Genomic DNA, 14,488 nt, shown 5'->3' with positions numbered 1-14,488 from the left:
ATGAAATTGCGTCGGGTTGTGGTCCTATGGTTAGTAGCGCAGACTCTAAAGTCGGAGTTTCTCGGTACCACAATTTAAGACCTATTTCTAATAACGAGCCTCTTAGTCTCACAGAAATAGTATGAAATAGAAATATTTGTGTAAATAGTAAAAACACAAAAAAAGTTAAAAAAAAAAATACAAATAAATAAATAGGTATCAAATCATTTCATCTGTTCCAGGTATTGGCACCCATCAGGTTTTTCACTACGGGCACCTACCAGCGGACGACCGACGTGTACTTTCTGGCCATATCCCAGAGCACCGTCAGCAAGTGCATCCGGCAGTTCATGAACCTGGTCAGCCAGCACCTCTACAGGAAGTGGGTAGGCTTCCCGGGCGACGCGGAGGCAAGGGCCGAGGTGGAAAACAGATTCCGAGAACTCTACGGCTTTCCGCACTTGCTGGGCTCTATTGACTGCACCCAGATTGCCATCTTCACGCCCACTGAAGAGAAAAATGCGTACAAGAACAGCCAAGGATTTTATTCCTTGAATGTACAAATGGTAAGTCCAGTCTGCAGATTTTTTATTTTGTGTTTTGGATAACGAAACACCAATACACATTCTCTTTAATTGTGACGCACTCGCTCGCAAACAAAGTCACATCCTTGGTGGACCATTACTGGACTGCGGGAAGGTGAAGCTCGTACCACCAAAACAGGTCGTGAGCTACATGACTCATGTAGGTCTTGAGAGTGAGCTATGACACAGTGAGGACACAATAGATCTAATATGGTCGCAGTGACGTAAGGGATGCAAGATCCTTTGACCTCATATTAAAAAAGGTAAACACATGTTTTAGGTAAATTTGTTTGTTATCTCAATATTATATTTATTTAATATTACCCTGGACTGGTCCCTGAAGCGCAGGAGTGATCACCTTGCCTTCATGTAAGTGACAATCAAGATAACACTGCTTCAATACGATGCAGTGCCCTATGCACCATTGGGTGCGCGGATAAGGGTCAGAGAATCTCAATATAGATGAAGAAGAATATGACCATCAACCCCGACTCAAATTATACTCTGGCAGTCTGCCGCCCGACCCTCAGTATACTAATCACAAGTAGCCGCAACACCCAATTCCCATCTGTATAACGTTTCTTGGCGTCTCTCACGCTCTACCAAAAGTATTATTTTTTACATCTCAACATAGATGATGAAGAATATGGAAGTCTGGCGATTCTATATTCTTCTGAGAAGAGTTGAGATGTCAAAAATGTAGAGTAGTCTTATAGTGTATATGTCCGCCTCCGTAGTGTAATGGTCAGCACGCTCGGCTACCGTTCTGGAGGTCTCGGGTTCGATTCCCAAGGGGGGTAAAATAAATATAAGTGATTTTTTCACTGTAATATTTATTCAATATTACCATGGACTGGTACCTGAAGCGGAGGGCTGATCACCTTTCCTTCATGTGTAAACGATCAAGATAACACTGCGTTTATATGACACAGTGCCCTATGCACCATTGGGGTGCGGATAAGGGTTTAATTAAAAAATTAGTCTTATAGTGTTTGTAAGTAATGTAATTGTTTTATTTTTACTTTTTATTTTTACAAAAATGTTAATAATATTATTATATAACCACCCACTTAGTGCGTGTTTAACCTCGGCTCATAACGCATGTCTGTCGTAAAAACTGTAGTGCATGTTGGTCTTCGGGTCGACCAAAAATCTCATGTGTTAAACATTTTGTGTAGTTTTGAGTGTGTAAATGGTGCTATGGTGGTGGAGGGTGGTATTGTTTGCATGCTGTAATTGTGATTGTCCTGACGAAGAGACGGGTACGTCTCGAAACCGGTAGACATAAAAATCTCGGTGAGTGGTTATATTACTAACATTTTTGTAAAAAAAAAAAAGTAAAAATGACTAACCACAAAGTTTTTTTAAAAACCCTTATCCAAATTCTTTTGGTCGTAACTGTCGTCAAGAAGAGTCCAATAATAATGATAAATTGTAAATAATTCATTTTTACTCAAACCCTTATCTGCACCCCAATGGTGCATAGGGCACTGCTTCATATAAACGCAGTGTTAAATTGACCGTTTACACGTGAAGGAAAGGTGATCAGCCCTCCGCTTCAGGTACCATTCCAGGGTAATATTGAATAAATATTACAGTGAAAAAATCACTAATATTTATTTGACCCCCCCTGGGAATCGAACCCGGGACCTCCAGAACGGTAGCCGAGCGTGCTGACCATTACACTACGGAGGCGGACCACAAAGTAAATGTTTAAAACATTTACTTTGTGGTCCGCGATTATTAATAATATTGAGAATATGTTTTATTTTTAGATTTGAATCATTATGATGGATGTTAAGATAAATTTTTATCATGTATGTATACCGTTTGGATACTGACTTCATCACCGTATTATTGTTTTCATCTCCTTTCCATTGATCTACAAGTTTTACTTTTCCAACCAACAGATGGCGCCATTAGTCTTCTCAAATGTCGCCATCTGTGAAAATTCGTTAATTTTTTTATGAAATACAAAATTACTTTTATATAGCACTAATGGAATCCATAGATAAAATCCAAAATATCTTTTTATCTCTGACATGTCGCTCACTCCTTTTAAGAACGTCATAAATCAAAAATCGTCACTTTTCAGTTGTGCATGTTTTCGAAATGCCCAGAAAATGTACTATATCCCATTAAAAGAGGCATATTTTATAACTTAATATTTACCCGCTACAGGGCAGAAAGTGTTATTTTTGTATTTTGAACAAAGGGTATTGTTAAATTATTTTTTTAAATGTACTAAATATTTTTCAAATGGAGAAAAAACCTTCAGGTTTTACCTAAAAAGATCTGTTGCACAGTCAAAAGTTCAATAAGTGGCTTGATATTTATTTTTAATACATTGTATTTTATTTTTAAACTTTAAAAACGTTCTCCTGAAAAATCAAGTTTTTTGATTTATGACGTTCTTGAAAGGAGTGAGCGATGTGTATATTTTTTTTATCTGCTTTTTTCTTGGCAGATATCGGACGCAACATTTAAAATCACGAATGTGAACGCCAAGTACCCGGGTACCATAGCTGACCAGGATATATGGAATGTCAGTGTAGTGAACACGGAAATGGAGAGATTACGCAAGGACAATGTTGGCAGTTTCTTTTTACTAGGTAAATTTTTCATTCATCTATCCTTAGATTGTGATTATGATTAGTATAGTCCGCCTCCGTAATGTAATGGTCAGCATGCTCGCCTACCGTTCTGGAGGTCCCGGGTTCGATTCCCAGGGGGGTTTAATAAATATAAGTGATTTTTTCACTCTAATATTTATTCAATATTACACCGGACTGGTACCTGAAGTGGAGGGCTGATCGCCTTTCCTTCATGTGTAATCGATCGAGATAACACTGCGTTTATATGAAGCAGTGCCCTATGCACCATTGGGGTGCGGTAAGGGATTTATTATTTATTATAGACCCTCATTAGTATGGTCAGGGTTCATGAAAAAACCGCCCGATAACATTGTGTTAATCTCGACGGCCCCTACGTAAAGTACTCTATCTGCAAATCTGTTACTTTACAGGAGAGAGCTTAGAAGATTTTCAAAGTATTTTTTTTATTATTAATTAACGGTTTTATCTGAAATTCTAAACAAGTATTATGTATTAAAAAACACGATTAAATAATGTAGTAAATCGTTTTAAAACTTTATGCTTTGTCAAAATTAAGTAGTTAAGTTTTAGGAGTTCAGTTCATTTCGAAAATTCCATGTAAAGAGCGTCTTATACGCCTGAAAACTAGGCGTAATTTATTTTATATACAAATTTTTTTGTTTGTTTTTATTTGTAGATAACGGTCAGTTGATAATGTATACCAAATGTCTCAAAATTGACAAAAATGTAGTTAGAGCACTTTACGTAGGGCACGTCAATCTATAATAATCTTTTATTATTAGATTAAAACCAATATTTTTAGCTTTTCCACTTTTTTATTTGACCAGCGACCGGGTTTCGTCGTTACCGACATCATCAGACTGGTCGGTCAGATGATGTCGGTAACGACGAAACCCGGTCGCTGGTCAAATAAAAAAGTGGAAAAGCTAAAAATTTTGGTTTTAATCTAATAATAAATTAAAAATGCAATTCCATCACGAAGTGTCAGTGGATAATATAAATCTATTATAATAATTTTATTATTTTTTGACATTTCATCAAAGATGAAGAAGAATATGGAAGTCTGTGCATTTACGGGGCTGACGACCGTCATAGGCTGGTTTAAGTGATCACTTTACACACGTGTAACATTCACCAATTCTACCCATTATTGACAACCACACTACTCAAATTCTTGGAAGTTCTATATATATGAACCAATTTAGAAACCGTATTCTTGAATCACTAGAACTTCACTAGAGACATCTATTGGTGAGATGTAAAGAAGCTTTTTTACTAAGCAGAAACTCTTATATTAGTATGTGAGATCCGAATCCTGGATTATATAAATATAAATATAAATATATGTATTTATGTATATTTTTATTATATAAATTGTAAGCTTAATAATAAAAATGAAAATGGTATTTTCTGGCGTTTCTCATGTGTGTGAATATAATCCAGGATTCGGATCTCACATACTAATATAAGAGTTTTTGCTTAGTAAAAAAGCTTCTTTACATCTCACCAATAGATGTCTCTAGTGAAGTTCTAGTGATTCAAGAACAAGGTTTCTAAATTGGTTCATATATACAGAACTTCCAAGAATTTGAGTAGTGTGGTTGTCAATAATGGGTAGAATTGGTGAATGTTACACGTGTGTAAAGTGATCACTTAAACCAGCCTATGACGGTCGTCAGCCCCGTAAATGCCCAGACTTCCATATTCTTCTTCATCTTTGATGAGATGTCAAGAAATAACATGAAAATAACTCCTGTAATTGGAGATAATCCAGATTTTGTGAACAAGTATTTGGACACACTCAAAATGTTATAATTATCTTGATTTAAATTTCACCTCTCTTGAGGCATCTAATGTGGTAATAAATTATTACAGGCGATTCACAATACACCTCCGGCCCGTGCTTGCTGACTCCCGTGCTGCACGCGGAAGAGGGCACTCCGGAAGATCGTTACAACAAAGCCCACTCCGAGGCCAGGTCCTGCGTCACCAAGATGGACGCCGTCCTCAAAGATGTCTTCCGCTGCCTCAACAACGAGAGGGTCCTGCACTACCAGCCCAAGGCGGCCGGCCAAATCGTGGTGACCTGCTGCGTCCTCTACAACATGATGCACCATTACAAGTAACCTTCCCTTTTAAACGTTTCATTCAAGACAAATACAGCGGACCCTTCAATTTGTCAGGATATAGGTAGTGAATGAATTTTCCAGATAATTGATTTCAAACTAAAAAAGTAAAAAAAGTGGATAGAACATAATCTTTAGAACATGGTAATGATTCACTCCATCACATATTCTTCTTCTTTTTCACTCCCTAGGTGAAGAAGAGACATGAGGGGTTAATGCTCTCAGCTGGCATTCTAAGGACATGTCCCAACCGTGTCCACCTTCTCCTCTTCAGGACTTCCAGTATGAGGGGCTGTTGGGTTCTTCTCCTCACATCTTCATTCCTGGCAAAGTCATACCACTTTGCACCCAGTATTCGCCTCAGGCACCTATTTTCAAAACTTTTCAAAACATACACACACTTAAACAAACACACCCGCAAACACAAACCTGATAAATTTATAATTGGAAACACACTCACTACCTGTGCATGTATCCACATTGCATATAAATGTGGATACATGGCTTCACCTACCACAGAGCCCAAATAAATGTACGCACGGACTCGTCTTCTTCTTATTTCCATGTTCGCTCCCTAGGTGGAGCATATGGCCAACACGAGACGTCTCCAAGTCACTCTGTCATGCGCCATCTCCTTGGCTTCCTCCCAGGTCAGTTCGGCGTCTCGAAGTTCCGCTGAGTATAGTCGGTGAATGGTCATCAGCGAATCCTCGGGGTTGGAAGAAGAGACATGAGGGGTTGATGGCATTCTAAGGACATGTCCTGACCACGTCCACCTTCTCCTCTTCCTCTCTAACGCCTGCATCCTAACAGTGTTGCTGTACGGATGTGAGTCGTGGCACCTCACCAAAGCTCAACGCAAGAAACTAGCAAGTTTTGAAAATAGGTGCCTGAGGCGAATACTGGGTATAAAGTGGTATGACTTCACCAGGAATGACGATGTGAGGAGAAGAACTCAACAGCCCCTCATACTGGAAGTACTGGAAGTCCACGGACTCGTACAGGCTTACTACTCATACACACACATATTGCCCACACACAATCCTCATACAATCAATCACCACACGTAAGAGCAACCATCATGCTGACAATGTTTTTTTTTTGCAGATTGCTCAGTCCATTTTTCGAAGACATAGAAATAAGTAAAAATGTGAAAAATGTGTACGTCAAGGAAGACATTGAGGTATCAAAAGAAGCTCTAGAAGTGCGTATGCATATTGTAGAAACATACTTTTCCAATGCGTGAACATATCACACAGCAATTGCTGGAAACACATTTAAATGAGGATAGCGGCAGACAGCAGCATAAGAGGTAACAGACCCTCAGGAAGACCACCTAAACGATGGAGAGACAGCTGGACATCTTCCACGTCCCAGGAGCGGACTCCGAGGATAACAGGACACAGTCCTAGCTAAAGAAGAAGACATTTAAATGCCGTGCAAACTTATCGCTGGAATTAAAAAAACATGTGTTAATTCAAGAAAGCAAAATTATACCACTTAATGAGTTTTATCATTACACACGACTAGTTTCGAAAACAAACAGACGTTTTCATCTACAGGTGAAAAGTAAAACCAACCTGTAGATGAAAACGTGTGTTTGTTTTCTAAACTAGTCGTGTGTAATGAAATCAAACTCCATTAATTGATTCGGCAGCCACTTTGTAGTAAAATCTATCCATTTTTAATTAATGTTTTACTTAGTAAATACCACTATTTCTTAAAATCTACTGTGACACGTGTTTCGATGCATTCCGCATCATTTTCAAACAGAAAATGATGCGGAATGCATCGAAACACGTGTCACAGTAGATTTTAAGAAATAGTGGTATTTACTAAGTAAAACATTAATTAAAAATTAAATAAAATTCATTAAGTGGTATTATGCAAGTGTTCAATATAAAAAAATCAACATGCCATTCTACAAAGTTAATGCCGAATCAATAAATGATTGAAAGGAAGAAAGTCATAGACGAAGAGTGCCTTATGAAGTGCATTTATGAACACAGTTTAGTTTGGGAAAGAGAAACAAAATTAATTTGTCAAAATTTCCCTCTTAAATTCCCCTGTTTCTGACAAAGATGAAACTTTATTTTATAGAACATATACAATAATTTATTAATCTCCATTCCTGAAGCTGAAGGCTATCATATGTTTACTGACAGGCTATATACAAGCCCGCAATTAGGAGAAGAATGGATGAAGTTAAATACTTATTTCACAGGCACAATAATGACGACTAGAAGGCAAATCCCATTGCCAATAAAAAATGCTATTATTTTTTGATATCTCATCAAAGATGAAGAAGAATATGGAAGTCTGGGCATTTACAGGACTTACGACCGTCATAGGCTGGTTTAAGTGATCACTTTACACACGTGTAACATTCACCAATTCTACCCATTATTGACAACCACACTACTCAAATTCTTGGAAGTTCTATATATATGAACCAATTTAGAAACCTTGTTCATGAATCACTAGAACTTCACTAGAGACATCTATTGGTGAGATGTAAAGAAGCTTTTTATTAAGCAGAAACTCTTATATTAGTATGTGAGATCCAAATCCTGGATTATAATCAATCACACACATGAGAAACGCTAGAAAATACCATTTTCATTTTTATTATTTAAGCTTATAATTTGACCAGATAATTTATTTACAACATTTTGAGTGTGTCCAAATACTTGTAAATGCCCAGACTTCCATATTCTTCTTCATCTTTGATGAGATGTCAAAAAATAATATGAAAATAACTCCTGTAATTGGAGATAATCCAGATTTTGTGAACAAGTATTTGGACACACTCAAAATGTTGTAAAAAATGCTAAATTTAAATCAGGTGAATCAATAACTTGTGTCAAAAATAACGAATCGCTGCTTTTATGTATTAATTTTAAATCAAACACAGATTTTTTGAGTCTACTAAGTTGTATTTTATTAACAAAAAACACATAAAAAATTATATTGTGACAATTGTTTCGCCTTGTTAGGGCATTATCAAACGAATGTCATTGACATTCGTTTGATAATGCCCTAACAAGGCGAAACAATTGTCACAATATAATTTTTTATGTGTTTTTTGTTAATAAAATACAACTTAGTAGACTCAAAAAATCTGTGTTTGATTTAAAATTAATACATAAATTAAAATGGAGTTCTACAAATTAAACGCCAAGTCAATAAACGAATCGTTTCTTGCTTGGAAGGACAAGACAATAGTAACATTATATACTAATCATTATTCAAACGATTATAAAACTAAGAAATAAGAAGAATAACGAGAGGTGGCCAAGAAGAAACCATAATAAAACTGAATATGGTAATAAATTACACTAAACATATCGCTCACGCCTTTCAAGAACGTCATAAATCAAAAATCGTCAATTTTCAGTTGTGCATGTTTTCGGAATGCCCAAAAATTGTACTATATCCCAGCAAAAAAGGCATATTTTTAAATTAATATTTACCCGCCACAGGGCAGAAAATGTTGTTTTTGCATTTTGAAGAAAAGGTGTTGTTGAATTATTTTTTTTAATATACTAAATATTTTTCAAATGGAGAAAAAACCTTCAGGTTCTACCTAAAAAGATCTGTTGCACAGTAAAAAGTTCAATAAGTGGCTTGATGTTTATTTTTAATTCATTGTGATTTCTTTTTAAACTTTAAAAACGTTCTCCTGAAAAATCAAGTTTTTTGATTTATGACGTTTTTGAAAGGAGTGCGCGATATGGGAGGTGTGGATACTGCAGACCAGTATATTGCCACATACCCATTTTCGAGAAAAACTTTGAAATGGTGGCGAAAATGATTTTTTTGGGGTCTTGAAGTTTCCGTTTCATACATTTTATGTAAGGAAAAACAAAGTCAAACAATTATCTGGTCAAATTATAAGCTTAAAAATAAATTATCTGGTCAAATTATAAGCTTAAATAATAAAAAATTAAAATGGTATTTTCTGGCGTTTCTCATGTGTGTGATTATAATCCAGGATTCGCACCTCACATACTAATATAAGAGTTTCTGCTTGGTAAAAAGCTTCTTTACATCTCACCAATATAGATGTCTGTAGTGAAGTTCTAGTGATTCTAGAACAAGGTATCTAAATTGGTTCATATATATAGAACTTACAAGAATTTGAGTAGTGTGGTTGTCAATAATGGGTAGAATTGGTGAATGTTACACGTGTGTAAAGTGATCACTTAAACCAGACTTAAATGACGGTCGTCAGCCCCGTAAATGCCCAGACTTCCATATTCTTTTTCATCTTTGATGAGATGTCAAAAAATAATATGAAAATCAAACAAACTTAAAAGTTATGACGCATCTTGAATTTGTTGACAAACTTATCAATCAATTACTCGGAAATCACAGAGGAGGATTAAACTATACAAAAGGCAGACACTGTCTCGATCCAGAACAAAGATTGGATGGAAAATTACACATACTAATGCCTCAAAATGAAAAAATGTCGTGAGTGTATAGTGTGTTCGGATAAAAAACAACGAAAAAGGACCATATACTTTTGTAAAACTTGTGACAGCAAACCTGCTATGTGCGTTGGAGAGTGTTATGAAAAATATCACACCTTAAAATTTTCATCATCAATCAAATGATTAAAATTAATAAAAAAATTGTTAAAAACACAAAAAAATAAAATTTGTGACAATTATTTCGCCTTTTTATGGCATTCGTGAAGATTTAATTGGACTGAAAATGCCATAACAAGGCGAAATATTCAATATATACATTGAAATGGAGTTCTATAAATTGTACGCTAAATCTATAAAATACCATCTAATATTTTTTCTTTATTTAATAATTTTAATAACACAAACAAAATTGTCAATTCATTAGGAGGCACTTCCCCAGAAAGTAGAAAGGTAGAGTGGGTTAGTAGTCCAGCTCGTTGATGAGTGCGGTGCCCCTTTTGATCCAGTGGTTGGGCGGACGCTTGCCGGGGTTGAGCTTGATGGCCAGCACAAAGTTCCTCCGCTGCCGCGTGCGGTAGGAGGGACAGTCGTACTTGCTGCTGAAGTCTCCCCCGCACAGCTCCGGGCGCAGGAAGATGCTCGGCATGTCTGGAATCGGGATAGTGATAACATCCATTATTGTAATACACTATAAACTGGGATCGACAACCCTTTTATGCCTACTTTTATACCCACTTATGTTTGTATGTGTATGTTGTGCACTTAGTTGTATGTCCACTTACGGTTAATATTTCCCAACAACATCGCTTTACTTCAATCCAGTTCCCCAGATACAGTTTGGGTAAGTGAAAAGACCAAGGTAACCAGACCATGGTTTTATCAAATAAATCTCTCTCTCTGGTGAGCAGAGATGTCAGCAACAGATGACATCTCTTTCGCCATTCTTGCCTATTTTCAGAAGTCCTCTTCAGCTCTTCATACGTCGAGCAGCCCATGTCTTCGTATAAGTTGCTTAGGTATTGGCGGCGTGGGCGTCTTCTGGCGTTTATTCCCTCGATCGTCCCCTCTATTATTTGGTGCAGGAAACCCTCTTGTCTTAGCACGTGGCCGATCTATTCGGCGCGTCTTTTGGAGATAGTCGCGAGTAGGTGCTTCCTTTCCTTGATCAATCGTAGTACCTCGTCGTTGAAGATATGGTCTCTCCAGGATATCCCGAGCATTCTCCTATAAAACATCTCCAACGGATTCAGCCTATTCTTATCTCTTTCAGATAGGCACCATCAAATAAATATGAGAGTAATAATCACTTATTTATTTTGACGCCTCTGGAAATCGAACCTGGGACCTTCAGGAAGCAAGCCAAACGCGCTTATCATTTTACTATTAAGTGGCCTAGTTAAAATGAATATATATAAAGGGTTGTGGCCCTTGTGGAAGCAATGACTCTTCTTCAGTTATCCCTTGACTGCGCTGCACGTAGCGCTCCAACCACCGAGGTGCCTGCTGCTGACTTAACTTGATCAGTCCATCGTGTGGGGATCTTCTTCTCACTCTCTTCCCCTCCAGGCTATCCTCATTGCCCCGCGCAACGTGTCCAAAGAACTGACGAACTTTTATTTAGCAGAGATCCTTTTATTTGGGCACACTCAGAAGGTTGTGAATAATGGGTGGACTCGCCTGTGAGCAGCTCCTTGGGCCGAGACTCATCGAGGCACTGGGCGGCGTAGTTCCAGCGCGCCCCCTCCAGGTACAGCCCGCGGATGCAGCAGCCCTCCGGGGCCCTGGTCTGCGGGTCCTCTGTCAGTACCTACCGCCGAGCCAGAAATAACATCAAATAAAGAAGTAGTAGTAAGGCAAGCTGGTATTACTATCCAGGGTATGCAGTAGAGGTAGATACTAAGATAAGCTAGGTACTACTTAATATATATATATGTAATAAAACCCTTATCCGCACCCCAATGATGCATAGGGCACTGCGTCATATAAACGCAGTGTTATCTTGATCGTTTACACATGAAGGAAAGGTGATCAGCCCTCCGCTTCAGGTACCAGTCCAGGGTAATAATATTGAATAAATATTACAGTGAAAAAATCACTTATATTTATTTTACCCCCCTTGGGAATCGAACCCGGGACCTCCAGAACGGTAGCCGAGCGTGCTGACCATTACACTACGGAGGCGGACTTAATAAGGTAGGGTAAATAGCTTAACGCGGGCAGGAATCCAACTCCCCACCCAAGTATCCACCCTTCTTCAGAAGAACCTAATTCTAGAATTGCGGGCATAATTTCTAAAATGATAAAGCTAAACGCATTTAAACTGTGAAATTTTGCATTAATTGTTATTATTATTTTCTATTATTTTTTATTATTATTTCTATTATTATTATTTTTTTTATTATTTTTGTCCGCCTCCGTAGTGTAATGGTCAGCACGCTCGGCTACCATACTGGAGGTCCCGGGTTCGATTCCCAGGGGGGGGGTCAAATAAATATAGGTGATTTTTTCACTTTAATATTTATTCAATATAACCCAGGACTGGTACCTGAAGCGGAGGGCTGATCACCTTTCCTTCATGTGTTAATGATCCAGATAACACTGCGTTTATATGATGCAGTGCCCTATGCACCATAGGGTGCGGATAAGGGTTTAAAATATTTTTTTATTCTAAATAAAAAAAAATACTTGACACTGGCAGAAACATCCTTTCACTGGGTGACTGCCAAATGAATAATATGAATAAAGTACTGGTTGCATTTTTATATGTTATGCGGCTAGGTTAGGATAGGCACAGCTTTTCTACCTATATGGAATGCACATCCCTGCATATGAGTAAATGGTCATACAGGGGCGATTGTGAATACAAAACTGAAATACCCATTCGCTCCTGTAAAACGCACTCAAAACTGATGACTGAAAATTGCGATGACATTTCTTAGTTAGTTGTTTAATTAATCTTTGTGCATATTCACAATTGCCTTTGAAATTTGACATTGTATCTTCAATCTATGTTTAAAAAAAATAGGCCGTTCCTCACCCCTTGAGAATTCTAACTGCCGTTGTCAAACATAAAAAGATTTCCAATGATAATTTATCAGTACCTACCCGTGTAATATTTCATGAATTGTCTCTGGAGTATTTGCTTTGCTATGATTGGTTGATTCAAGATTCAATTAAATTTTCAATTCAATTCAATTTATTCAATAATTAATATATACATTACAAACAAACATTTAAGGCGTATACATTAAAAAAACAAATTAAAAATTACGCAAGAAGACTCTTGTTAAATGTGTAGAAGAATCTCGCTTCGGAAAACTCCTTCGGACACATGGAACAGATCAATATCCAATGTGATATTGTTCAACATAGCGGTAGCTCTTCCTACAGGCATAACCATCGGCAGGTTGGTCCTGTGTATAGGAATGTGAAAAAATCTATGCCGACGCTGTCTTAGGTAACTATCAAGAACATACAGACCAATGCTCCGGATAATTCAGGATTATCGATCATACCGCGCAACAATCGATAAAAATGCGTAAGATTTCTGTTACTTTACGAATGACAACACCTTGATTTCATTAGAGATTAACTGTCAGAAGGTTACCACACAAAAAAAAAAACAAAAAATACCTCTTAACCCTCATTCTTGTGATAGTAGTCAGAGCATTAGTTTATTATATTTATTATCCTCTTTAGGTTTCTGATCAATATTCAATGAAAAAAATATGTATTATCAGAAATGAAGACTTTGAGAAGCATAACAGGCAAGAGTCTTCGAGATAGACTGAGAAATGCCAAGATCAGGGTAATATGCGAGATTGAAGATGTCGTTAGGTGGGGAAGGCAATGAAGAAGACAATGGTATGCGCATGTGAGAAGAATGGAACCATCCAGACTCCCCCACATCGCATTGCACGGCCAACCCCATGGTAGACGACTCCCGGGCAGACCACCAAAGAGATGGGCCGATAGCTGGGAATCGACGTCGCAGGAGGCTAATCCCTCTTAAAAACAGGCCGTAAGGCCTACAATAAGAAGAAGAAGAAGAAGTATTATCTCCATAGATCAAACATTAGCTTTAGGTCACAAAAGATTTTTAAAAAATGGCGGTATTCACCATACGTATGTCCGCCTCGATAGTGTAGTGGTTAACGCGCTAGGCTTTCAAGCAGGAGGTCCCAGGTTCGATTCCCAGTGCGGGGTCAAAAAAATATGAGTGATTTTTTTCACTATTATATTTATTCAATATTACCCTGGACTGGTGGTACCTTGAGCGGAGGGTTGATCACCTTTCCTTCATGTGTTAACAATCAAGATAACACTGCGTTTATATGATGCAGTGCCCTATGCACCATTGGGGTGCGGATAAGGGTTTGAATGACTATATGCAAACAGAAAATTAAAAATCAGTCTGAATACAGGCACTCATTGGTTGAGAGCTTTCTCTGTATTTGTGGTTTTGCTATTCACAGTCTTGGCTATTCACAGTCTTGGCTATTCACAGTCCGTGTATTGATAGTGTGATTTATCTTACATCAAAGTAGTACTCGATGGTGTCGATGGAGATGATGTACTTCCGGGCGTAGTTCTGCAGCACGCCCGTGAGCAGGGCCTGCGGGGAGTAGAACCCGGAGATCCAGAACACGGCCGGGATGCCGTTGGTGGCCCAGTCCCGGATGAACGCTATCCGGGCTATCAGGTCCGTGAACCAAGATCCTGGATATGACGTGATAAAAAAAATTTAT

The 14,488-nt window shown here is 37.8% G+C and overlaps 1 protein-coding gene across 1 annotated transcript in view; it reads right to left on the bottom strand.

The window, feature by feature from the left end:
* Window positions 1-10,167: 10,167 nt before the first annotated feature.
* Window positions 10,168-14,488, bottom strand: part of LOC148302534 (dynein axonemal heavy chain 1-like) — a 93,445-nt gene continuing 89,124 nt past the window's right edge. The window contains exons 78-80 of the mRNA XM_088271508.1: window positions 14,278-14,459; window positions 11,418-11,547; window positions 10,168-10,388 (exon numbers count right to left, since the gene is read on the bottom strand). Coding sequence (XP_088127634.1) covers window positions 10,201-10,388; window positions 11,418-11,547; window positions 14,278-14,459 — 500 coding nt within the window. The 3' untranslated portion in view covers window positions 10,168-10,200. The remainder of the gene's footprint in view (window positions 10,389-11,417; window positions 11,548-14,277; window positions 14,460-14,488) is intronic.

The sequence above is a fragment of the Brachycentrus maculatus genome, unplaced genomic scaffold, assembly GCF_059751285.1.
Source record: "Brachycentrus maculatus isolate JH-2025_06_01 unplaced genomic scaffold, ASM5975128v1 h1tg000442l, whole genome shotgun sequence".
NCBI lineage: Eukaryota > Metazoa > Arthropoda > Insecta > Trichoptera > Brachycentridae > Brachycentrus > Brachycentrus maculatus.
The sequence above is the reverse complement of the archived record's forward strand: the minus strand, read 5'-3'. Positions and strand labels throughout refer to the sequence as shown.